At 45.6% G+C, this 26,728-nt stretch overlaps 1 protein-coding gene across 2 annotated transcripts in view; it reads right to left on the reverse strand.

The window, feature by feature from the left end:
- Positions 1-26,728, reverse strand: part of BEND7 (BEN domain containing 7) — an 82,097-nt gene that overhangs the window by 42,566 nt on the left and 12,803 nt on the right. For both annotated transcript variants that reach the window (XM_047067015.1, XM_047067014.1), the window contains exons 3-5: positions 13,107-13,409; positions 9,706-9,828; positions 5,905-6,167 (exon numbers count right to left, since the gene is read on the reverse strand). In XM_047067015.1, coding sequence (XP_046922971.1) covers positions 5,905-6,167; positions 9,706-9,828; positions 13,107-13,409 — 689 coding nt within the window. The remainder of the gene's footprint in view (positions 1-5,904; positions 6,168-9,705; positions 9,829-13,106; positions 13,410-26,728) is intronic.

A 26,728-nucleotide genomic window follows, 5' to 3' on the forward strand; every position in this document is an offset into this window, starting at 1 on the left:
ATTTCTGAAAGAGAGAGAGAGCAGGGGAGGGGCAGAGAGAGAGGGGGACAGAGGATCTGAAGTGGGTTCTGTGCTGTCAGCACAGAGCCTGACATGGGGCTCAAATTCACGAACCGTGAGATCATGACCAGAGCCGAAGTCAGATGCTTAACTGACCGAGCCACTCAGGCACCCCTAAGCGTTTAATTTTAGAAAATACAACACGATTTGGACCCTCAAAATTTCTCCATGCTCTTGCATAATAAGATAGTGCAAAGTGTTTCAGAGATGTCTTTAAGCTTCTCCTTCCTCGGGCAGTGAATTAACAACTCAGAGCACTACGGCCTGATTTATGCTCAAGATATTTGAGCCCAAATGCGTAAGATGGAAGATCGCGGCCACTACTGTCTGGATTCTTCCACCCAACTCCAGTGAGACTGCTGCTCCGAGAAGATGTCCACCTCTGAGAGCCTGTCCTTGACCCTCCAGGCCGCGGGCAGCTCCTGCTGTTCCCGGCTCCCCTGTGGTCTTCTGACAGCCACTCCTAGAGCCCGTGTCCCAGTACAGTGTCCTCACTGCGTACACGTCTCCCTCCCTAAGCTCCTTGCAGGGCGATGACTCCTGCATTCATCTCGGTGCACCCCGGAAAATGGGGATAACAAGGAACATTTGTTCGCTACTTACCATGTGCCAGGCCCTGGGCTAACATGCATGAAGTGCTTTTTCTCATTTCGTCCTCACCCTATGGAGTGACTATTTTATTATCCCTATTGAGGAGGGGATAGGAGAGTCCCCCTATGACTATTATTATTATTTGCAGATGCAAAAACCAACGCTTGGAGAGGTTAGGTAACTTGTTTAAGGTTATCCAGCCAACTAGTGATGAAGCAAGGATCTGACCCCAAGCAGTCTGTACCGGAACCTACACTCTGAAGCACATGCTGCTTGAAGTTCAATGAGTCAATGAAGGAATAAACAGGTGCTTGCTCGACTGATAGCCTGCTTTACTGTTTCCCAGTGGATTACGTATTTATTGGGCTAAGAAGGTGTTAAGAGAACAGGTTCTGATTTCAGAAGCTACTTCTGTGGAAAGCAACAGTACATTTAATATTAGTTATTTTAAGAAGAATGACATACTCGGGAACCTGGGTGGCTCAGTGGGTTGAGCGTCCAACTTTAGTTCAGGTCATAATCTCCCAGTTCGTGAGTTCGAGCCCCGCATTGGGCTGGCTGCTGTCAGCACAGCGTCTGCTTCAGATCCTCTATCCCCTCTCTCTCTGCCCTCCCTGCCTCTGCTCGTCCTCTCTCAAAAATAAATAAACATTGAAAAAGAAAAAGGAAGAAAAATGACATACTACAAACATCAGTGAACTAATCTTCAGTTGATGGGTCACCATAGATTTATCTTCTGATAACTTCTAAATTTGTGTCATCTAGGATTACTGGGAAATATTCACAGTAATCCTAACAAAGAGAAAAAGGTTTTCTACTCTCAAAAATTGTCATAAATCTGTTTTTAAAAACTGATCAGAGTGTTTCACTAAAGCCAAGAAACAAGCCAAACAAAAAGCAATGACAATGAGACAAGCGTGGGCCGGGTGTATCTACCCAGAAAAAACCAAATCACTATTTCCAACCAAGTCGGAAAGAACAGTGATGGCAAAAACTCCCCAGCCGCCTCGTCCGAGTGCCGGTAGACTACTCGGGTTGTGAACATATGGAGAAAGAAGGGAATACTGGATTTAAATGTGAAATATGGTTCTGGGTTTGGGTTCCCACTTTTGCTTCCGTGTCACTGAGGCCTGGGTTTTTTTTAATGTGCTAGTTTTAAATGGGTCAAACAATCCTGCCCAAAGTGGAAACATTTCTGGCCACTCTCTTTTTTATACTCACTAGTTACCCATGGGTATTTGTTCATTCATATGTACACTTAAGTTTTATTTAACATTATGTTTGTCCCTATAAGGTACTTAGCTAGGACTGCTGAAGTTTAAAAAAAGAACCAATATTTATTGAGGGTTTACGTGGACCAGGACCTATTCTAACTGCTTCACACAGATTACTTCAGTTAACTCCTCCAGCAGACCAGTTCTAGGAGGTTCTTTCTTTCTTTATTATTATTCTCATTTTACGGAGAGAAAAACTGAGGTGAGGGGTTACATGGCTAAGCTTCTGGCTCAGGCAGCCTGACGTCAGAGTTTGCATTCTTCACCATTAACTTCTCCTCCAGAACCTTCCAAGTAAACAGAGTAAACTGCCATGCTCCAACCTTTCAGTTCTCCTCATACAGCCATCATCCTGTGACTGGTTCCTGAGCGTTGGTCACGTGCAGGAACTGAGCTAGACTGGGCGCCCGAGTCTGTCATGCGGTGGATAAGGGCAACTACACGCGCAGGTGTGAGGACCAGCTCACCTTTCTGGCTGTGACCCTGAGCAGGCTACGCAAGCACTTTAGGCCATGGGGTCCTCGTTGACAGCACGAGGACAGTAACGCTGCCTCAGAGGCACATTATTTAGCACAGGGTGACACAGAAATACTATTATCATACGGTCCCTGCCCTGGAGAGACCGGGGTAGACGGAGGGGGAATCACGTGAATAGTTACAAACTAGTTTAGAAGGTTCTACGAAAGAGAACTGCCCAAATTATGTTAGGGCCTGGGGGCTGTGGGAGAGGAAACAGGGGTTAAACTGAAGGGAAGCTTCTGACGAAAGCAGAGTCCTAGGCCTAAAGTTCTGAAAGTTTATTGTGAATATTGTGCTCAAAGCAAATGAAGACGTTTTGTCAGTGGCGGACTAGCTCTCGTGTATTGAGTCCCCGCTACGTGCCAGGCTCTGCGGGAGGGGTTTCTCGCGTGCCCTCCATTGTCTAGTGTGAACGCTTCGCAGGCGATGGTGCAGCTGGTTGTGATAGGAGCTCAGTGTTTTTCCACATCTGAGTAGGGGCGGCCATTATGGCTCGGGTGGTGGGTGGTCTGCCCGCAAGGCCCTGCACGGGCCCTACGTGAATTTGTGTGGCAGCGACACTAAAAGTCACAGTGCAAGGCAGTTAACTTACTACACCGTGAATTAGAATTAATGTGAATGTTTACACATTACAAAGCAACGGGAGCCTAGGTTTTACGTGTCCTTTTCTCGGTGCTTCTAGCTCTAATCTTTCTCCTGTGCTCCAAACATCTAGTGACCGCTTTGCGGTAGCAAACTTGTACTTCCCATCCAGAACTGAAGGCTGCTTCCGCCCTGCCTCAGTTAAAGAAGCTGCCGCCACCCAGCAACGCACCTGGTTTTCCAAGAGAGAAATGTGGGGGGTGTTTTCTGAGCCACCACGTCCTCTGTGTGGGGACTTCCTCAGTGGCCCATTTCTCTTTCTTCAGGCTCACGGCTCATGTAGACCCTCCCATGCCTGACTGACGGTACTTGTCTTCCTTCTGGTCTCTCTGTCTCTACTACCTTCTCTCCATCTATCTATCACCCACAAGGCAGTTCCCCTTTCCACTCTTTAAAGACACAAGTGTGATTAGTCCTCTACCTGAAACTTGCCGTGGCTCCCTAGCACCCACAAGATGAAGGTAGGTCAAGGGCACTGGCATGGCATATTTAGGGCTTTCACTACCTGGCCCCATCCTACCTTTTTATCATCATCGTTGGCAACCGATGCTGGCCAGACAGCTGTTCTAGCAGCACTGGACCACTTGCCCAGTCCTACAGTTTTGGACCTAATCTTCCCACTCCCAATGCTGGGTGTTTCCCAGGGCCCATCTTCAAATACACAAATACAGAGTTTCCATCTGCTCATATATATCCTGTGGTATTACATTTTCTCAAGTCCATTTTAGACAGTAATTCCTACAAGATTATTATATATTTTCTGTTTTCTCCTCTGGACTTCTGCCAAAATTTAAAAGGACCATGGCTAAGAAATAATAAAACACTAGAAGGGCACCTAAATTTGGAGGTCTTTAAATCGATGGTTCCATCACCTGAGGGAGTCGATCCACACACCCTTAACCCCCACAACCCCCCTGGCCTGGCCTGGCCTGGCCTGGCCTGCCCTGCCCTGCCCTGCCCTGCCCAGGGACTTCAGAAGCTAGACTCACTAATGCTGGTGAACACAATCTGTGGACAAAACTTCCTTATCCAATGATGGGATTCACTGCACGGTCCTCTAGGTGTGGTTACACTTTCCATTGAACAGATGAATCAAATGGCCTATCAGTTGGATAATGCAAAGATAATTATCTCTCTGTAGTTTTTGCTTTTAGAAGCATGTTATTCTTCAATCAAAGATAATCAGCACCTAACTGAGTTTTCAGGGACAATTCCAAATGTGCTTTGTTAAACTGAACAGCTCTTGTTAGCAAAAATAATCATGAATGAAAAGCGAATTATTTTTATGGGGCATGAAAACAAAATTATGCTGATATTGGTAAAGATAAGAACAATTCTATTCTACTTCATTAATGTACATATGGCCTTAATCAGATCTTCTTAAACTTATCTCTGAAGTGTATTTGGAGCTTAAAAATAAAGGAGAAAGTTTGGTTATTAGCATTAAATTGACCCATTTAGGAGATGATTTATACAACCCAAATGATTGCTCCTGATATATTAATGTCTATCTGAAAAGAATGCTTACAAAATACAAAAAAATATATATAAGTATTATGAACACTGCTTAAGGTTCAATGTACTTTGTGTTTTAGAATAATTTACCTGTTTCCAAATATGTGATTTACCTGGGTTCTGATACCAGGGCCTTCGCGGCAATAATCATTTGATATAAACAAGTCAGCTGACTGGCCTGGGGTAGAACGTTATCATCATTAATGACTTTTTTAAAGCTAAGTTTCGACTCTAGAAGAACATTTTAACGTGTGTTCAAAGATAAAAAGTTAAAACCCCTTTAACACCAAGGATTGGATAAGTTCAAATGGTTTTCTAGTCTAAAAAAGTCTCCTCCATTTATTAAAGACCCGGTGTGGAAACGTGCTACCAAACTGTCTTTCTGCGATTTGAAAGGGAGGGCTTTTTAAAAAAGAAAATAGCAGTTATTTTTTATTTAAAGTTTAAAAGGTAGGGCCAAACTCCAATCCCATATAGGCCTGTGGGTGTTCTCGGCAGGATTCTCATCCTATGCAATCTGATAATAATAGATCACTCCCTCTCGTTTATTTTAAGAACTCCCCCAACAAGATGGGGTTCGCATCAACGTACGTAGATAAAGATACTGTGAGGAGAGTTTGAGTTTGCAAAGACGGCACGTTCTTAAAGAAATTCGTTTATGGTCACGTGGATACGAAATGGCAAGCCACAGCAAGATGGGTATCTTAGATGTCATCCAACATCTGGGACCGCAACAACTTTCTGGCTAGGATATTAAAATAGAAAAACCTTTGCAGAGCGTTAACCTATCATTACACGGAGTAAATGGCATGGCGGTTACCACCTAATTAGCAGTGTGGTTTGCCTCTATAAAATAGAATTAGCACTCCTGCTCTTTTTTTTATTATTAGTTTGTGTTTCTAGAAAGGTGTGACCTTATCTGTAAGGTTCTGTTCATGTATGCCCATTTACAAAGGATTTAATTATGTTCTTGTAGCTCTCTGCACTGAGGAAATTGAAAACGGCCACTTCAGAATTAAAACTGGTAAAGAAATTAGTGAGCAGGTTATTTACTCCATCACCCTCCTTCTCTCAGCGACAAAGAACGGAAACCCGTTCAAATAAATAAGGTAGAAGATTTTCGGGAGAGGAAATTCTAGGCGAGGAAATGATTAACAGTTGTCCTTTCCTCTTTCCCACGCGTCTTTTTGCAAGTTTCTCTAGTTTTCTGGGCCCGGATGAGTTCAGGGGAAAGTGTATTCATACGGCAAAATCCTGAAAGTTATGTCACATTCGTGTCAGCAGCCAGAAAACATCGACTTACATCTGAGGCCGGCGATTCCAGGACAATGCCGAATCCGAGGACGCGGCTGTCCCCGGGGGACGGGTGCTCGGCCGCCGGGGGACCAGACTGCTCAGAGGCCACGGCTGGCTTCTCGGTTCCCAACACGCCGGCCTTCTGTTTCACGGGCAGAGGCTCGACAGTCTTCGGGGGCACTTTTTTCTTTTTATTTCTCTTGCGCGAGGCAGCGGTTCGCTGGGAGCACATGAGGGAAATGGGGGGTTGTTGTCTGTTTTGGGCTCCAGCTGTGAAGAACAAACAAGAAATGGGCTTCAGACACCTGAGTCTCACTGAGGAAAAGTGATCACCCCTCTGTCTACACGGCCCAGAACACTGAGACCGAAATGGAGTTCAGTCCAGAAGGCAGACCAAAGTCCATCCCCCGTGGGGCCTGTAGGTCACCAAATGATGTCTCTGGAGCACTTTGAAGTTCGACACGCGGAAAAGCAGCTCAGATAAAACTGTGTCCTTGCCGCTGGTGGGCCACACTGACTGCTGCCCCTGTTTCCGTGGAAGAAAGGGCATTCTGAGCTGTAGCAAAACACCTGAGCGTGATTTGACCGGTCGCAGGACATTTTTATATAAGCGGGAATTCAGAACTTGAGGTAAGCCCAACTCAGGAATATTCCGATCGTCCTCCGAGGGAAAGCTCCTCAGCTGTGAGCAGTCTACAGGCACCGCAACTGACCAGGGCTGAGAGATGATGATCATTTATCAAAGAATCAGTCTGGGATGACTAGGAAGCACGTGGGCAAAGGCCCGCTGGTCATTTAGCGGGGCCAGTTGCCCCTTCCTCACGAACCAGTGCCGTCCGCACGCAGCTACCTCCACGGCACCACACTACTGGCTTCTGACCGGGCTCCACGCCATACCTGGGTTTCAGGTAGCTACAAAATAGGAATGATACAATTCTGTGCAAGTCAAAAAGACTAGTAAGATCCAGAAAATCCAGGTGGAGTTCTGGAGATGAAGAGCACTGAGCAAGGACCAAGTACTAGTACTGAACATACACTTAAGGAAACCAAGGATGATAATTCCAGTTTTCACAGATGTACTTTGGCAAGTAGCGTTCGTGAACCACTTAAGAATATTCTGATGGGAAGTGTAATAGAAAAATACGGCATCATTATTTAAATCTTCATGTATCAATATGGCTTACTAAATATGATCATAGGATACGCCTGCCTTTTTACAGAAATAAGCTGAATGGAAACTAAAGATCTTTAAATGCGCATAAATATGGATCATCTCCTATCAGTTTGCAAATAAAGGATATTTATACTTTGAACTTGGTATTTGCATTTCCCAGACTGGCAAGAAATTTATTAGCATCAGAAACTAACTACTTGGGGTGCCTGGCTGGCTGAGTCGGTGGAGGGTGCCACTTCTAAACCCGGGGTTGTAAATTCAAGCCCCACGTTGGGTGTAGAGATTACTTAAAGAAATAAAATAACAAGAAACAAAATACTTGCCTTGCATAGGAGCACTGAAAAGGCTTTTAACCACCTGTACAGTAATTAGTCTAATTCATTGGCGCTTGACCTTGGCTGCATGTTAGAGTCAGCCGGGAGCTTTTAAAAAAAGGCAGTGCCTCGCAGCCTCACCCCAGACTAAGTGAATTGGAATTTGCAGGGGTGGTTCCCCGGCACTGAGTTGTTGTTTTTTTTTTTTTTTTTTTTTTTGAGCTTCTCAAGTGATCCACTGTGCAAGCCTGAGTAGAGAACTTTTCTCTGTTCTCCAGATTTTCACCCAAGGCCAGGCCTCCATGCCCAAGGTTAAATGGACAATGGAAGCAAAATAATAATAATAGTAAGAAGAAGACTCACTATTCTACATTAAAAGTGAAAGTGCTTTTGGTTTAACCCAGGCACTATCTGAGTTTTTCTTCTCCGTTTGCAAGTCTAGACACAGTCTCTTGTATCCAGATCGTATCGCTTCATCTTATTCCTTGCCCTTTCTCCCTAAAGTAAAGGCAAAACTTCCTAAATATAATTTAAGTCTAAGTTTTATAGGCAATAAGTCTTAAGTAAATCTACCCACACTACACAAATTCTTAAGTTTACGGAAATTAAAGAGTAATAGTTTATCCTTTCTGCTATCCTACAGCTCTGGCATTGCTTACCGCCCTCACCTACAGACGTTCAGAAAGGGAAACACAGTGACAAAGTGGCATTTACCTAATAGATTCCAAAAGGGCTTCCGTCGAGGATTTAGATGGTTGCAATTTGCAGTTTGCCATCTCAGTAGTAAGGAGCTTAAGTAACAAAATAAATCATTACGGTTTCATATGCATATTTTCTTAAGTGCTAACACACTCTTCCTCTGAGAAAAGAACCTGTCCATCATGAAGGAACCTTTCTTTCTGAGCTCCTTACTTGGGAGATGGTACCTTCTGCCGGGTCAAGGAGAAGACGGGTTACCGTGGAAGAACAGGGGGAGTTGCATGCTCACTGGCCTGACCAAAATGCTTATTCTTTCCTTGGGCTAAAACCAAATTCAGCACATGAAATTAGATGTTGCTTTTCAGACGGCCTTTTGCAAACCTTACTTTCATGTGCTCTTGGGTGATGGGTGTGCTTAAGTATTAAGCTTTTTATATCAAAACCACATCAATGAATATTCAAATTTTACTAGAATTCACTAAATGGCACCAGGTACGATTTCTGAGCGATGACCTTCCTGAATCTCTTTACAGGGGAGGGGTGGGGATGCTGGTCACATACGACTGTGCTATTACCTGCTCAAGGAGTTTTCCCTCACCAGAGGAGGCCTTCGTGAAATGATTTATTATTTTCCGTACCTGTGACAAAAAAGTTCCGTGCCCCCCGCCCCCATGTGTGGAGATTAGAAACGGCAGCTGCTGTCATGATGCCCCAGCCTTCAAGATGAACGGCTCCTGGTCTCTAGAACAACACCAGAGCCTGGATGGTCCCTTACAGAGCTCATTGCATTTACCAACCCCTTCTATTTTGAAAACAGTCCTGCGAGTTAGGTATTAATGCTCCAGCTACACATGAGAAATCAGAGCGCAGAGAGGTTACACAGCTTCCCGAGGAGAGCTGGGACTCTGACCCCACCCTGCGGACTCACTGTGACAACAAGAGAGGCGTCACGTAAATAAAGAAGACGAGACGTGAGGGGTCCCTGAGCTTCCTCATCCTGAATATTTATCCAGGAGACAAGCCACAGGCGGGAGCTCGGAGTGCTCATGCTCCTAAATGTCTCCGCCAGGAGAGCCCACGCTCCCGAGAGGCCCCCCCCACCCCGCCCCGGCCCTTAGACAACAGTGCGTGGCTTCCCTACTGTCACACAGCAGCCCCAGAAGGGGCGGGACGGGCGTGGGGGTTGCCGACCAGCACACAGCCCCCACACAGAGCACTTCAGGAGGTGAAGGTGAGTCAGCCTCACTTTCTTTCCTGATGTGAACTTCCTTGTCGACTCACAGTAGGGAAGGGACCTGGAGAATGATGCCCACCTTCAAGTACGACTGTTTGAAAATTCAAGTAACTGACACTTGTGAAGTCCTAGGAGACGAGGGCGTGAACGATGTGGAGCACACGTACACCGGCACGTGAGTAGCACGGTTAGCAGTAACAAATCAGCTAGATTTGATAAAGGAAAAATGCGTTGTAGAAAAAGCTGAGAAGACGGACACTTGGAAAAGCATGGCGAGACAGCGAGGCGGGAAGAGCTGACCACCAAAAACAAAACAAACATCCTGACGGAAGATGTCAGATACGCATGACAAATCAGGGGGTTCCACCCGAGGCCCGGTCTCCGTACCTGCTTGAATTTGCATTAATTTCCGCATGGTCCTGAGTTCTTGGAGGATGGCCTGCAACGTTGACTGGCAGTTACAAGTACAGCAGTTTGATCCACCTGACGAATTCACTGCTGGAAGTTCTCCTGAGCATCAAAGAAAAGAATGGCATACTCCGAATGTCAACACCAAAATTATAAAGAGGAAAAAATACTGAGAACATACTGAGGGTTGATGGGGGGGGTGGGAGGGAGGGGAAAGTGGGTGATGGGCACGGAGGAGGGCACCTGCTGGGATGAGCACTGGGTGTTGTATGGAAACCAATTTGAAGATAAATTATTAAAAAAAAAAGAAAAAAAGAAGGCATATTGACAGCATTTTGAAGCATGTAAGGAAAACGTATCCAATAACTGTTACCACCTAAATGCTGGGGTCTGACTTTACCTAAATTATCCAGGCTTCTGCACTGTAAGGTGCCTGGCGGCTCATGGGGCGGGAGGTGGAGTCTGCCTGACCGTGCGCCCACGATGCGCCGTGGGCAGGCCTCCCTAGTGCCAAACCAGTGCATCTCAGGTCACACCCCCATAAAAATTCACTAGAAACACACACTATGTTGCACAGAAACACCAGCTCTGAGAACAAGCCTTCCAAAAAAACACCTGGTCGCTGCATGTTATAAACATTCACCTTAAAAATTAAATGTATCTATGGGGTGCCTGGGATTGAGCAGCCAACTTAAGCTCATTTCATGATCTCATGGTTCACGGGTTCGAGCCCTGCGTCGGGCTCTGTGCTGACAGCTGGGAGCCTGGAGCCTGCTTCTGATTCTGTCTCCCCCTCTCTCTGCCCCTCCCCGCTCGTGCTCTCTCTCTCTCTCAAAAATGAATAAACATTAAAAAAAAAATTAAATGTGTCAAACTATTAAAAATAGTTTTGAAATTTTTTTTTCAACGTTTTTTATTTATTTTTGGGACAGAGAGAGACAGAGCATGAACGGGGGAGGGGCAGAGAGAGAGGGAGACACAGAATCGGAAGCAGGCTCCAGGCTCCGAGCCATCAGCCCAGAGCCTGACGCGGGGCTCGAACTCACGGACCGCGAGATCGTGACCTGGCTGATGTTGGATGCTTAACCGACTGCGCCACCCAGGCGCCCCTAAAAATAGTTTTGTAGTATTAAGCACATTTTCCCAAGTTAGGAACTGTCACCACATTAAAACTGTGAGAGTACTCTCTGGGGGTGGTATGCGTGGGGCAGGGAAAAGCCAGGGGAGCAGGGTGTCTATGGGAGGACGTATTTGAACTTGGTGGGTTATAGGGTGTTGGGCTGCTGGCTGTTCTCCAGCTCAATCTTCATGCACCTTTTTTTCCATTCCCCTATCCTACATTTCCCTCACTTTACTCTCTTTATCTCTGTTTAAATTTAGTTATCTTTTCCTTAATAAAACGATCCTATTTAGGTAAACACAGATTGTCCCATTGTCCTTGGAACACGATGGAACATTTGGAAAGTTGCTCTTTCCGCAGCGTGCCCTCCAGCATCTGTGTCCAATCCGACCACTGTGACTGCTGTCGGAGGTGCAGGGGGAAAGTTCTAAGGCACTGATCCAATTATACCTGTTATCATACACTACAGATAATTTTAATCCCACTGTATGCATTATTTGTGGATGCTGTAAAAAAAAATTCATGGCAAAACCATGGCATACATACGGATAACTTAATGCCTGGAGGAATGCAATTATTTACATCCAAAGTTGTAGCAAACTGAGATGTTACAGCTTTAAAACTGCAAATAATTTCAATGGAATTCTAAGTAGTCACAGTTCTATGTGATGGGTTTCTACTGGAAATAATGCCAACGACAAACGCAAAAATCTATTTTCAAACCAACCTGGGGGAACTTAGGTTTGTAACTTTTAACGTTAATAACATTTTCCAGAGTGAATCCACCATGCCTGCTGTGGACTGGAAAACAGAACGCTGTTCACCCACAACTTACTGATGTGGCGTTTATTTAGCCTCATACACACCTAGGGCTGTTCTGTTTCTCTTACTGTTTCTTCCACGGCAGTCAAATTAGGAGGGCCTTAGAGAATATTCCTAGTCACTATTCTCAGTGCTGTCTTTATCATTTTTAGAGGACAAAACCAACCGTTTCCAGCTTGTTATAAATCATTTTCTAATTTTAAGGAGAACTGACTTTTCATTTTCATGGAGGAGTCTTTCAAGAGCCATGTCCCCTAACCTGGAAGCGTGCCAGCAGGTGAACCTGATCCTGGCTTATGCAATATTGAGAGAAAGAGAAGACGCCATACATCTCTTGGGGTCCCTCATCGGCAGTGTCTCGGGATGGCTTTTTATGCCTGAACTGGTTACTGCAAATTGTGTTAAAAAAAATCAAAACAATTCTCTTCTTCTTGAAGGAATAGCGAACGTGGGAGAAAAATCCTTAACTTTTCAAGGAAACTGAAAATGCGGTCTTGCTTTTTCCTTGTTCTCTTTGCAAAGACGACGGATCTGCGCATCCATACGTTAATTTATGGAGCAAGTAACCAGATGGTAAGTTAACACGTCCAGAAAAATATCAATTCTTTTCCCTTAAGGGAAAAATTGCCATTTTTTCCCCCTGAACAATTAGGAACTTAAATTAAGGAAATGTAACTCTAAAAGGGTAATTTTCAGCCCTAATTGAAGCAAGTCTTACGACATGGATCATCCGGTTCAGTTACTGGGATGTGAGGTTAAAGCAAAGGTATCACTAGTCACTAGGATGCTGGGACAGGTGTCTCCCACCCCCTTCTTCCGACAATGCAGAAAAGCGAATAAAGCAAGAGGATGTATTAATGACATACCGTACGACCAGAAGCTTCTTTTGATGACAAAGTGAGCTCCTTCTGCCCTAATGTTTGTCTTTCATGGCAATAATATCTGTATGTTGGCAAATGGTAGCTTTCACCTCTCAAGGAGCTAAAATCTCTACAAAGAAACCGTCACTTCTAATATAAAGCCTCAGTCTCTCTTATTTCTCAATTCCAGTTTTTACTCTCTTAGTGTAACTCAGCTAAGGCAGGTGACTAGGGGAGGCTTTAATGTACTGAACTCAAAAACCATGCTGAATATTTTGGGACACCTGGGTGGCTCAGTTGGTTAAGCATCTTACTCTTGATTTTGGCTCAGGTCAAGATCCCATGGTTCATGAGATCAAGCCCTGTGTCCAGCTAGCTCTGTGCTGACAGCATGGAGCCTGCTTGGGATTCTCTCTATTCCTCTTCTGCTTCTGCACGCATGCGTGCGTGCTCTCTCTCAAAATAAATACACTTAAATTAAAAAAAAAAACCCACGATGAATATTTAGAAATATAAAACATTTGGACAGCCCTCTCCCCCCACGGCCCCGAGCATTCTCAATGTCTGATAAACCATACCGTTGGAGCTCCCAGTGGTGTGGGGCTGACTCTGGAAGGTTCTAGAGCGGGTGCCATACTGCCCTGAGAACTGCCCGCTGGAGGGTGGTAACTCATTCCACGCTCCACGTGAAGAAGGGTGGAGGCTCTGGGGGGCCTCAGCAGTGGAGTTCAAGCGCGGAGGCCAGACTGAATCCAAATCCTGGGGTTCTTCTTTTAATTTTTCTCCTTCCTTGCCGACACGCTGATAGATCCTCCCAGTGCTGTCATTCAGTAATCTTCTCATTCCTGTAATTTGTTTTTTAATTTCCATGCTTTCGTTTCCTAATGGAAACAGGGCCAAAGAGATCACTGTGCATGAGCAGAAAAAATAATCCACTACTAAAAAAAACCACGCCCCTTCTTTGGAAATGGGAATGATTACTGAGTCCAGATGCAAGCTTCTAGAAACTTAATCTATAAAAATTAAAGGCAAGAAAATGCCTAGCACCATTGGCAGAGGTCACACTCCAGTAAGACACTGTCAGTGGGGGCATCACCTTCAGGCATGACAATGTAGGAGCACAGACACATCCAAGACATGGGAGGAGGGCTTTGTCTTTCTCTGGCCCCGACTCACGGTGGGGAGACACCCCTGGAACTACGTCTCCCTGGACGGACCTGCCCAGACCACTGCCACCTCCACTTTGTAACTACAGGCACAAGAGAACCCCACCTCACCTTTGTTGTTGTTGTTTTTTTCACTGTGGTTAAAAAACACGTAACATAAAATTTACCATCTTAACTGTTTTTAAGGGCACCATTCAGTTAATGCTATTTGCACTGTTGTGCAACAGACCTCCAGAACCTTTACATTAAGTAAGATTCCTTTTCCATAAGGGGATTTTTTTTTTTTTGAACTAAGGTATCTCTGTACTGCACTAGGGGTACTTAATAAATATTATTTAAAGATAACTCTCAAATTATACAGACGTAAAATATTTACTGTAAATAATGACATTACAGGATGTTATTAGGAGCTTTTTTGAACATCTTATCTTACTAAACTGTGCATCAGCTGGTATCTTCACAAAGACCGAGAAAAGGGGATTTTTTTTTTACCTCTAATCTGGGTGTTAAAATAAAAGTCTTATACCGGGATTTTTTTCCCCCTCTAATCTGGGTGTTAAAAGCCTCTCACAGTCACTCTATTAAATGCCTGAAATTTAAACTATGATAAAAAGAAAAGGCTTTTTCTACATTGCTCCTGCAAATAAATACAGCACATTTAATATAAATGATGTTTTAATGCACTCAGCATCGTATAAGCCAGGTTTCTCTGTAGAATTAGTAACTACACAATGAATCTAGGTATTTTTGTGTTGCCTGGTTAGGTATTTAGCTAATTAATGTATGGATACATTACTGACTATAAAGAAACTTTTATATACTGTTTTGAAATAAGTATCCCCAATTTTCAAAAAGGTAATAAAAATATTAATTCTGCCTTTGATATCCAACATGGGTGAACACAGAAATGACACAGATTTCCAAATTTACAGTATTGTTATGTGTTGGTATATGCTTGAGGAGAGGAGAGGAGAAATATTTTCATTTGTAATAAGACTCTTTTCATATCAAACACCTGTGAAAATTACAATACAGAAACACTAAGTGATACTCCAGATTTTATGGGAATGGATGACTAAGCACAATTTAAATAATGCAGAGCCAGCAAAACTTGTGACCTCCTCAGGATGTGCAGGGAGCAGGGTGTGTCTGAAGGGCTCCCAGAGGAATTCGGAAGGAAACGCACAGGCAAACTGGTGTCAGTTTCAGCACCCAAACACGTAACTTTCCTGGCTAGTGAACAGCACCATCTGGGCAAGAAGCTTCTTTCCTGTGGGGTTTTTATCCTCCATTTTCTAGAGCAGGGAAGTCGTGCACGCATCACAGGCTGCAGCACACTGATCGTAGCTGGCAATGCTGGTGGCTGCCACTCCCCTCCCTCCTGGCGCCCGGGCAAGAGCCGCGCCGACTCGGCCGCGTTCTGCCTGGGTCTTGAGTCGGTGCCAGCTTACTTCTCCACACAGACCCTGACACTTGAAGCAAAAGGGATGCTGTCTTTTCAAAGCTTCCACCTCTGCTCTGGAGACGGAGCTCTATGACGATCAAGTGCTGTCTTTAGGGGGAGAAAGAAAGTCACAGGATTCTGGAAGTTTCTAAAAGCAAATCTGCTTTGTTGCAACCTTAGTTTCTCGGTTCTGAAAATTACCAGAAAGAACATACGATTTTGAGTTTCACATACGTTCTATGCTTGTGTGGAGGACCAGAAGCTTATGCCGCAGGGTGAGTCCAGGGGAAGAGGTGAGACTTTAAAGGGTGCCTCTGGGTGTGGGCTGTCCCAGCAAACGTTTAGAAACATGTCTTCCAAAGTCAAAACAAAACCCGACCAAATGACAAATCAGGAGCTGGCAGGGCCCAAGGAGGAAATCACGGTGCTGCGAAGGAGGCCAAGGCAGACCCGACTGACCTCACTCAGGACACGGTGCACGGTGTCCTTCTAAAGCACAGAAGACAGTCAGGTGCAGAAGTCAGAGCTGTAAAAGTCAACGAGAGGACAGTGGAGAGACTGGGGAAGGTGGAGGAAGGGGTGACCTAAGAGGCTTTCAGAGGAGACGGGCTGGGCATCCCTAGAGGACAACCTGACGTGTACAAATGGTCTCAGGGTAACCACTGGGAACTGTCCCTCCTTTGGCCAATGAAGCAGGGAGCAGCCCTGACCATCCCCCCTGGGGAAGAGTCCTGAAGCCTCATTGCACCTGCAGGCGACGATGGGCTTCGGCAGAGAGAGGGGAAACGCTGCCTTGCACGTTGGGGGCGGATGGAGCAGAGGGTCAGAAATGAGACCTGAAGGCCAAACGCAGGGATGGCCTAAGAAGCGGGGTGAGCGCGCATACACTGGGAGGGAGCGGGTGCCCAACACAGGCAAGCGGACGAGCCGGCGGAGGCTCGAGCAGCGGATGCTGCTGTGGTCCAGCGGACAGGCCCGGGCTGGACTCCCCTCAGCTGGACTGACCTGCTGCTTAACAGGAGACAAGTCACCCACGGGCCCCCCGACTTTGGCCTCCTGAATCACAAAAGGAAGGTCTGAAGGGGGACGCACAGCAGCGCCGGGGGGCGATGTGGGATGTTCACAGAGTACCTGATGCCTCTAAGGTCACAAGAACCCTTCTCAGAACCGGCGGGCTTCTTCTGTCCTCACATGGGGCCCACTGTTTTTTGTTCTTTTTTTTTAATTGAGGGGGTGCATGCAGTTCTTTGACTTGAAATGGTGGGAAGTGTATAAGATTGAGATTGGAAGTGTTAGTTGACGTCTACTTGTCCTTCCAGTTGGAATCAGTCAGCATCTTTTCCATGTATAAGGCCGGGAAAAGGAAGCTCCCAGGAGCCACAGGCTAGTTCCAGAGCATGATTCTATAAGGAAATGTGTGCCATTTCCTGATTTCTTTCCAAATCTCTGTCTTTACTTACACTCAACTCCAAGAGGCTGAACGTTTTTAGGAAAGACAAACAAAAAGAAATCTTACTAAAAGGTAAAACAGCCTTAACTGAAATTCTTTTGAGTCTGGACAGGCTGAATTCTATCTTTGGCTAAATTTCAAGACTCTACCAGATCATGTGTCTTTACATAACACATACAGATACATGCACAATATGCACAATAATACATACAGAATAAGTCCTCATACATGAACTCTCTTAACTTGGCCAGAACTCTCTTAACTTGTATATCCTCTTAACTAAGGATATACAACACAGACCATCACGGTCTGGGATGATAAAAGAAAAAGATGGTGATATATAAACATATAGCAAGAGACTGTATGTGAACATGTCAGGTCTATCTAGAAACGTCTTACTACGAAGATTCATGAAACAATCATATCTTTGCCCTACAAATGTACTGGTGTCGATGTAGAGTAGGTATTCCATAAAACTTTTTTTTTTAAGTTTATTTATTTTGAAAGAGTAAGTGCACTGCAGAGGGGCAGAGAGGGAGAGAGAGAGCAGGAGAGAGAGAATCCCAAGCAGGCTCCATGCTGTCAGTGCAGAACCTGGTGTGGGGCTTGATCTCACAAACCATGAGATCATGCATGACCTGAGCCAAGATCAAGAGTAGGACACTCAACTGACTGAGCCACCCCGGCCGGCGCCCCTCCATAAAACTTTAAGTGAATGCAAGAAATGGCTTATCCAAACCAGAATGAATCCGGTAGAATTAAATGTAATATTAAGGTTATAAGCAAACAGCATGTTAATAGAGCGGAGTGAAAAAGTAGAATAAAATTGCTCAACAAGCATTTAGCAAACACCTTATGGGCTCAAGAGGTATAAAGATCATCCGGTACAAATTCAAAGGTAGCCCCTGTCCAAATGTGTCAACGTTTTTTACCCAAATCCCTTTAGATCGATTGGCTGTACTGAAAAATGATCCTGATTTTTCTTGGACTGTTGGCTGACTCCAAACTGTTAACTGTGCACCCCGGGATGCCAGGGCGCAAAGTGCCCTACTATTCGATGACCCTGCTTCCTCCTACAGCTGAAGGCCTTCCCTGAGGGTCCTGCTTTCCCTGTAGCCCCCGGGTGAAAGCTGGTCATTCCCCATTCCCTTGGGGCTGGGGATGGTGGCTCCCCAAAATGTCACGCTTCCGGCCCCAGGAGTAAGCTCACTGTTGTTTGAGTTGATGTCACAGAGCCCTGGCATCTTCCCCCTTCTTCCTGAACAGCAGTTCTGTGTGCCAGGAGTTCAAGCTCTCTGTGGGGAAGGACAGGTGATGGAGCTGAAATGGACACTGAGGTCATCCCATTATGGGCCACACATGCCAGGCGAAGGAAGAATAATTTTACACTGGAGATACTGGGCTATTACTCTGGGCAATTTTAGATTCATTATCTCTTTCAACACAGAGCTATCTATTAGAAAAACAATTCTGGCAAAACTGTGGTGAGCTTTGGTGTGGGGAGAGAAAACCAGTTACGGTGTCGTTGCTAAAGGCTGGGGGAAGGACTGAGGGGGTGCGGCTGGAGAGAGACACTTAAGGAACTTCACCAGACGGACCTGGTGAGGGACTGGATGTGGGGCCAGGGGCGAGGGTGGTGAACAAGAAGGGTGCGTGAAAGACAAAGCCACGGTTTCTGGCTTGGGTGACTGATGGATACTAACACCGGGCAGAGTTAGAGAAAAAGGTTGCTGCGGAGTCAGGTTATAATGAGCCTAGTTCTGACAAAGAAGATCCAGATAATAAGCAGGCAAGCGGGGCTGCAGCCCCGTGGTACATGAAGCTGACCCCAGAACTGTTCTACTACCGGCAGGAGTTGGTCCTCTGGACTGGGTAAGCCCCTGGGGATCACTAACAAGTCAGGGGCTAGAAGGACACCCTATACAGAGATGCCACATTTCCTATCAACCTAGTGTGCAAAGGGTGCAACCCCCCCCCGCCCCCTTTCAACATTAAAAGAACCCTGAGCTCATTTGTTTCCGAGCCAGCAAAGTGGGTCACCCCATCCCTCCTGGGCTCCCTACCACGGGGCAAGCGGCAGTCGCCTTGGTCAGAACTGAGTCACCTCCAACCCACCCTGCCACCCCCCCCCCCCAACATCCAGTCCACCGCCAAGGTGCCACACCCGGTCACGTGCCGCAACAGGGCAGAATCTTCACGAACCGAACCGAGGGGCACTTTTCCCACCGTATTCAGTACCGGTCGACTTTCATTACAGTATCGTGTCCAGTTCTGTACTGTTTTAAAGAGGCCGTCGAGAATCTTTAGGAGATCATGAAAAGTCAACAGGGAAGATTCAAGGGACGAGGACAGGCTACACAAGTTGGGTGTTTCACCGAGAAATAAGTTTATGGTTACTGGGTGACTGGTCTTCACTACTATGGGTTGGTGTGGAGGAGGGACACAGTTCTTCATCCCAGGAGACTGGGCAACCCATGGTCTTAAAGGACCCCCGCAGTCAGTCCGTAAACACCAACAACACAGCAGAGCAGCGTCCGAGAACACGTGCCCCGGCAGTGACAAGAATACTTTTCTCTCTGGGATGACGAAAAAGTTCTGGAAACAGTGGTGGTGGTTGCACGGCATTGAATATACTTACAAAGAAGAATGCTTTCAAGCAATGCTTTGCGTTTTTCAGGTAACGACATGTTAAAGTAGGAAAAAGTTGAGGGCATCGGTTGAGAAATACTAAGGGGCTCAGGCTTTGTACCAGACAGTCTAAACATCTCCTCTCAAATCCTAGTAGAAGCAGCGCGCAGCCATGTCGTAGAAAAGACGCGCCTACCGCCGGCAAGATGACAGCGGTGACAGGAAGAGCAGGAAGGGGGGACAGGGTCCTTCCCGCCAGCGCTACAGCTCTCGACGAACGGGGCTCAGAGTGAAGGAATGTGAAGCAGACTCTGTGCTCTGAAGCCTGAGGTTGGCACCCTCCTCCCAAGGCCATACTGACGTGCAGATGCTATCAAGGTCCCACCTGGCCACCCTCAGGGACAAGAGCCATGTTTACAAGGGACACGCAAGGCTGAGATTCTAACTCAGCAAAAATGGTCTGAAAATGCATTAGTTTATAGAACAGAGCACTGGTTTCCAAGGGCGTCCTTTTCTCTAATGCAACCTTCAGCGAAACCCCAATAAATAAAGCAGGGCAAAGCGTGTGGAGGAGAGTGTGCCAGAACCCACATTCCTGAGCCAGTCCCTGGAGTGCATTCAGGAACTCCAAGGGCAGCACACAACATATTCTAAATGCCACAGAGATGGAAAGAGGCAAAGAGTGGCTACGGAATCATGTAACTGGTTGAATCAAATACTATGATAAGAAGTATCTCAACTGTGTACATGTTGGCACAGGTTCGAGGACCCTGTTAAACTGGAAGTTATAGGTGGAAAATAATTTAGCAGCTCAGTGTATACACGGCATTCTCATTTAAAGGGCAACTGAGTTCCTTTCAAGTCTGTTTAGATAACATCAGGTTCATTCATCCATTCAATAAATATTTATTGTACTACTGAATATGAGACACTGTGTGCGTAAAAAGAGGAAGAGAAGTATAAGCTACAGTCTCTCCCCTTGAGGAGTGCACAGTCCAGCAGTGGAGACATAGGACTGTACAGGCAGTTCTAAGGGTATGATGTCCCTCTGCTGATGAATGGCAGGCTTACCCAGTGCGAACACCTGCTGCCAGGGTGGGAGGCTGGAGCTCTTTCTGTCCAAGGCTGAGCATGTGAGGCCAGGACAAGCACCAAGAGAGAATGCCATGGATCTGAGCTGGAAAATAGGCCTTCAAAGCAAAAAGAGCTTGAGACGCCTATTAAAGGCCAAACGAGCAAAGATACACCAGGAAATGAATCAAGGACTCGAGAGTCAAAATGGGCCATAAAAAAGAATGAGATCGTGCTGTTGGCATCAACACGGATGGACCCAGAGGGTATCATGTTAAGTGAAAGAAGTCAGAGAAAGATAGATAGCATGTGATTTCACTTCTATGTGGAACATATATAACACAAACAAAACTGAAACATACTCTTAAATACATAGAACTGGTGGTTGCCAGAGAGGAGGGGAGTTGGGAGACACAGGCAAAGGGGATTATGAGGTACACACATCCAGGGGCACCTGGGTGGCTCAGTCAGTTAAGCGTCTGGACTTTGGCTCAGGTCATGATCCCTCCGCTGGCGAGTTCGAGCCCTGCATCGCAGAGCCCGCTTTGGATCCTCCTCTCTCTGCCCCTCCCCCACTCTCTCTGTCTTTGTCTCTCTCTCAAAAATAAATCAACATAACGAAAGAGGTACAAACGTCCGGTCATGAAAGTACAGCCTAGGGAACAGAGTCAATAATACTGTCGGGTGACAGATGGGGACTACGCTTACCAGGGTGAACCCTGAGTCACGTACCCAGTTGTCAGCTCGCTATGGTGGTACACCTGAAACTAGCATAATGTTGTATGTCAACCATACTTCAAAAAAATAGAATCCACTGGAAAGCTGTAAAAAATGGGCTGTCAAGCTGCTTCTCAAAGGTGTCCTCAAAGAACACCTACAAGGAGAATAAACACCTACAAGCAGTTCGAGGGCAAAGTCCCCAAGGGAACAATCTTCTTTGATGTCTTCATGTTTTACCTTAAAAAATAAATGCCAGTATTATACTTTGCTCTCCACCCACCAAGATGTGCAGATTCCCGCAGCCCGTGGAACACCACCGGGTCCCAGTTACAGTCTGCAGTTGAAAATGCACTGGCCAGCGGGAGGAGCGGCTGGCCCATTACAGAAGGCAAAGGGCTTAGCTTTTTCAGTCAGGCTTTTGAATGGCCCCAGCTACACTTTCTAGGAGTACATCTATAGTGTCTGTGACTGAACTGACAAAACAGACAAAATCAAGAGGATGTGTGATAAATGCCTTGGACGTTGTGTAAATGACAAGTGTTCAGGAATTGGGAGGAAGAGATTTTTTTAATGTTTATTTCTTTCAGAGAGAGAGAGAGAGAGAATATGAATCTCAAGCAGGTTCCACAACATCATCCCAGAGCCCTATGTGGGGCTTGAACTCACAGACTGCAAAATCATGACGTGAGCCAAAATCAAGAGTCAGACACTTAGCTGACTGAGCCACCCAGGTGCCCTGAAAGGAAGAGATCATTTTAAACTGAGAGGATTATGGCCAGTTTCACGAAGACGGTGAGATGTGAGGTGGTCAGTTAAAGATGACCAGCATTTCCACGGGCACTTTTGGGAAGAGAAAAGAGTTGGAAAAGCATTGAATCAAGTCTAAAGGCAGAGAAAAACACGATGGGCAATGGTAAATAAGCTAACTTGGAGTTAAGGCACTGAGTGGGTAGAGTGAACAACAGAAGGGCCTTGGATGCTTTTACTTTATCCTGCAAATGACAGGAAGTCAACAAAGGTTTTCCATGAAACAGTGATATGTAACAAAGCTGAAGTTCCTCGACCAATTCAAAGAGTGGGCCTGCTTCTTTCTCCCCGAATGTTCTTATATCACGGAAAATAAAATTTTATAATAAATATAACGTGGCTGCCCAACTGAATATTCCTTGGATAAGTAATTGTAGCCATCATGAAGTGAGTAGGTCAGAAGCCACCACTCTAAGCAATGTTCAAGAGTAACTGAGCCAAAGAGTTAAAATCCCAAATACAAGGGAGAGGTCTTGTGAATCAACGAGGAAGACAAATACTAAGAATAAAAAACAAGGCAAAGGACACGAACATGTAATTCACAAGAGAAATAGTTTAAATTCCTTTATCTCCATAATTATTAGTATAATGGAAATTAAATACTGCGAAATTCTTTGTTAATTTGGCAAAGGCTATAGATTCATAAAACCCATTTTTTTGGTGAAGGGATAGAGTTACAGTCACTCTCATATGCTGTTGGTAGGGACCTTTTTCTGGAGGGAAGTTCAGCGATTCAGCTTCCAGGAATTTATCCTACAGAGACATCCCAACAAGTACCAAGGACACAAGTACAAGGCTATTCCCTGCAGCAGCATCCTACTGGTGAAACGCTGGGAACAGTCCAAACATTTATCAATGGAGCACTAGATAAATGAATCATGGCATGTCGGTATAACGAAATTATGGTGTATGTTTACGTATCTGTAAAGAATGAAATGACCCTTTTATAGTCATTTAGAGGTTACATGCCAGACAAACTGTAAACTCATGATGGCTGACATCACGGTGACTGCCTTCACTACTTTACAACTAGGGTCTACTGCCTGCCTCAAACTAGCCACTCGATTCTTGTGGAATAAATGGGGACTCAGTTATGTAAAAAAGTTACAAAGCCTTATATTACATAGCACGATCCCATATTTCTTTCATTGTAATACACACACACACACACACACACACACACCCCTCTATTGTTAACAATGGTTGTTACTGGAGAGTATGAAAGGGACAGGATGCTTTCCTTTTTACTTTATACCTCATTTGCACCTTTATAAATTTTAACTTTAAGAGTGGTTCTGAGGGGCAACGGGGCGGTGCAGTCCGTTAAGCGTCTGCCTCTTGATTTCAGCTCAGGACACGGTCTCACGATTGTGAGATGGAGCCCCTCGCTGGGTTCTGTGCTGGGGGTGGAGCCTGCTTGGAATTCTCTCTCTCTCTCTCTCTCTCTCTCTCTCTCCCTCTCTCTCTGCCCCTCCCCTGCTTTCGCTCGTGCTCTCTCACTCTCTCAAAAAATAAATAAATAAAACTTAAAAAAAAACAAAAAAAATTATTTTTTTTTTGGAAGAAAAAGATGACCTAAAAGAATTATGTACAATCTTCTCCCTGTGGCACTGGACGCAAAAACATCTTCTGTAATGTCACCCAGGAAAGATGAAGTTGGACGGGAACGAGTGATAGATAGGTGGCTAGGGAGAGCAGTGAAAGCAAGTCAAAGGAAAGAGGGTGCTGGGTGTGGTCTGTTTTGCAACCCTTGGTGTACAGGCCTAAGATTACTTTCTGTTGAAGCTCATAGAAGCCGTGCATTTTTTGTTTTTATTTATTTATTTATTTATTTATTTATTTATTTATTTATTTTTTATGTTTTTATTCTTTAAGTTTATTTATTTATTTAAGTAATCTCTATACCTGACGCGGGGTTCCAGCTCATGAGCCCCGAGATCAACAGTCCCGTGCTCTTCCGACTGAGCCGGCCAGGCACCCCAAGCCGTGTGTTTTTTTTAAAAAGTAATTTGGCAGCAGGCAGGGGTAAAAGTGTTACAGCCACCATTTACAGAGCACTCACTATGTACCAGGCCCTCTGGCAAAAGCTCTGCCAATTTTTAATCCTGATAACAAACTAAGAGGTTCAAATGCTGCTGAACACATTCCACCCAGGAGAAAACAGGGACTTTGAGACTGGAGAGTTACACCAGGTGGGTCAGGCTCCAAGGTCCTCGAGCTACTCTCCGGAGGCGCTCAAGGAACGGGCTGACGGGCAGGACGGAGGCCATTCACACACCAGTCCAGCTGCGTGGTATCCAGGAAGTGGTCAGGACACACACTCCGTGCTGTCTGAACCAGCTGGCATCTTAACCACCCAGCTATGTGAACACACGTGGTAGAAACAGTGAAATCACGGCCCCAAACGATCCGCGGATTCCAACTTAGTTGCGCTGTTTCGAACTAATAAGGCTCAGATATTTCTTTTTACTCTGGCAGCATGGTTCACGTGAATCCTGTTAGTTCTACCAAAGCCATATATTAACACTTAGAAGACACGAAGTAAGAATTTATTTACGTTCATGATTCTGTGAAACATATAGCAAAAGTCTTCGAATGCCGGTAATTCACATAGGTAAAACACAAGACTGTAGGTTAAGAGCAGCTCCCATATGCCTCTGGTAGTATAACCAACGTCTTGCCTTCATTCAGCAAGAGAGAGAATGTTCATAACTCACTGCCTGGAAAGAGACGATCCTTCTCGTTATAACTTGAAATGCTGACCCTCTGCTCTCCTGCACAGAAAACTTCTAGAAGAATGCTATACAGAGGTGCAAATCTCCCCTAACCGAGCTGTTAATTTGCATATCTACATCTTGGATCAGCTAAGTATGAACTTGATTAAGTACTCGCTGTATTACATTTCTTCAGCCATTTAAAATTTTTAAATATTCCAAGTTAAGGGTGCCTGGGTGGCTCAGGCGGTTGAGCGTCCGACTCTTGATTTCGGCTCAGGTCATGATCTCATGGTTCGTGGGATTGAGCCCCATGTCAGGGACTGGGATTCTCTCTCTCTCTCTCTCTCTCTCTCTCTCTCTCTGCCCCTCCCCTACTCGTGCTCTCTCTCTCAAAATAAATACATTTAAAAATATATTCCAAGTTAAATATACATGCCATTGTACGGTTTCATCTTCAATGTAAATAGTGTTACTGACAATGAAGAATGGGTCACATTCACAGCACCTTTTTCTTCCAAGGATTTCAGGGAACTCCGATAACTCTGGGTCCAAAAGCACTTAGAGACTGGCAGTCTTTCCTGAGTCAGACTAAAGACAACTCTCTAGGGGTAAGACAAACGCAGCTTAGGTCAATGGGTTCCAAACTTTTTTGACCATAGTTCACAGCAAGAAATATATTTTTCATGACGATTTCACACGCACACACACACACACACATACGTGTACACGTATACTCCATATATAACTAAAAAGTTTCACGAATTTATCCTTCCTGCATGCAATGCACTCTGACATTTTCTTTTCCACTCTGTCTTTGTTATTATTATTATTACCACTATTGCTCATGTGGGTGACAATCTGCTAAATTGATCTCCTGACCCATTTACAGGTCACAACCACTGGTGTGAAAAGCACTGCCTTAAATGTCGAACGTTTTCAGGATGCTGCCCGAACAGCCTTCTCACTCCCCGCACACCTTCTGGGTCCCCCGATCCTCTCTCCTGGCCCCAGTGACCATCTGTATGTGAGGACTCCAGCCCTGATCCCACTTCAGGGCTCCAGACCCGCATACCCAATAGCCCCACTTGCGCATTTCAAAGGCAACCTTAGTATCATGTCCCCAGACTGTATTTAATGATGACCATCCCTGAGCCTTACTAACAGCATCCACCCTGCCGTACAAGCCAGAAAGTTGGGGCTCCTCTCTCTCCTCGCCCTCCCAAAGCCAGTTAATCATAGAGTCCTGATTACTGTGACTTCCAAATCACTTCTGAACCCTCTCATTTCTCTCCACACCCACCGCCTGCCCCCCGCTTCCGTTATCACTTGATGGGGCTACTGCCAAAAGCCTCCAGTGTTGCGCCCCTCCCTCCAAACCCCCTTCACCCCCCAAGCCAGGGCGATCTCCAAACACACAAACCTCATCACGTGACACAGCTCAGTGGAATGCCAACCACCTCCGATGCAGCCCGGCTCTGCATCTGGCCTTCCTTGCCCATTTCTCCACCTTAGCCCTTGCCATGTTCCCTACCCCCCCACCCCCCTTATTCTAAACTGGTGGCTCTTGGGTGTGACTGCATGCACATTAGACAACTTTCTCAAAGGACCAGTGCCCAGGCCTCACTTCAGGACAATTAAATACCAACCCAGCTGGTGGGTGTAATGGAAAGCCAGAGGCCCTCTGCTTTAGCTGGAAGGAAAGTCTGGAAGCACTCACTTCCTGGCCTTCATACCTCCTCAGCCCCATCTCCTACTGAAATGTCATCTCCTCAAGGATCATAGTCCCTAACCCCCCCGGGCCTGGTGAGGCCCCTCTTTATGTTCCCATAGAACCCTTCATCCCCCTGGTCGCTACCTCCTGAGCTTTAAAATCTCTTAGCCTGGCCCTAATGGCTACTCGATAAAGACCTACAAAACAAATACAAGAATTCAGTAAATTCTAAGCATCAGTTATGCCAAGAAGTTGGGATAGGCTGAAAAAACACTACTGACGATGGGTAAGACGTAAACCAAATCTGTGACATCCTGGAAAGAGATTCTCGTTTCCATGGTGTAGGCCTGGCAAACAGAGGCAAACACTTGGTGCCTAAATTCAATCGTGCCTTCTTCTGAAAGCTTTCCCAAAGGCACATATCTCATCCTCGTCGTCTTCCTAGCTCATCAGAGATGATAGGCAGCGACTCATTTCCCCCATTTA

This window comes from Lynx rufus, unplaced genomic scaffold, assembly GCF_022079265.1.
Source record: "Lynx rufus isolate CCGP_SWC_20201006 ecotype Redwood Valley unplaced genomic scaffold, mLynRuf1.p SCAF_7, whole genome shotgun sequence".
Lineage (NCBI taxonomy): Eukaryota > Metazoa > Chordata > Mammalia > Carnivora > Felidae > Lynx > Lynx rufus.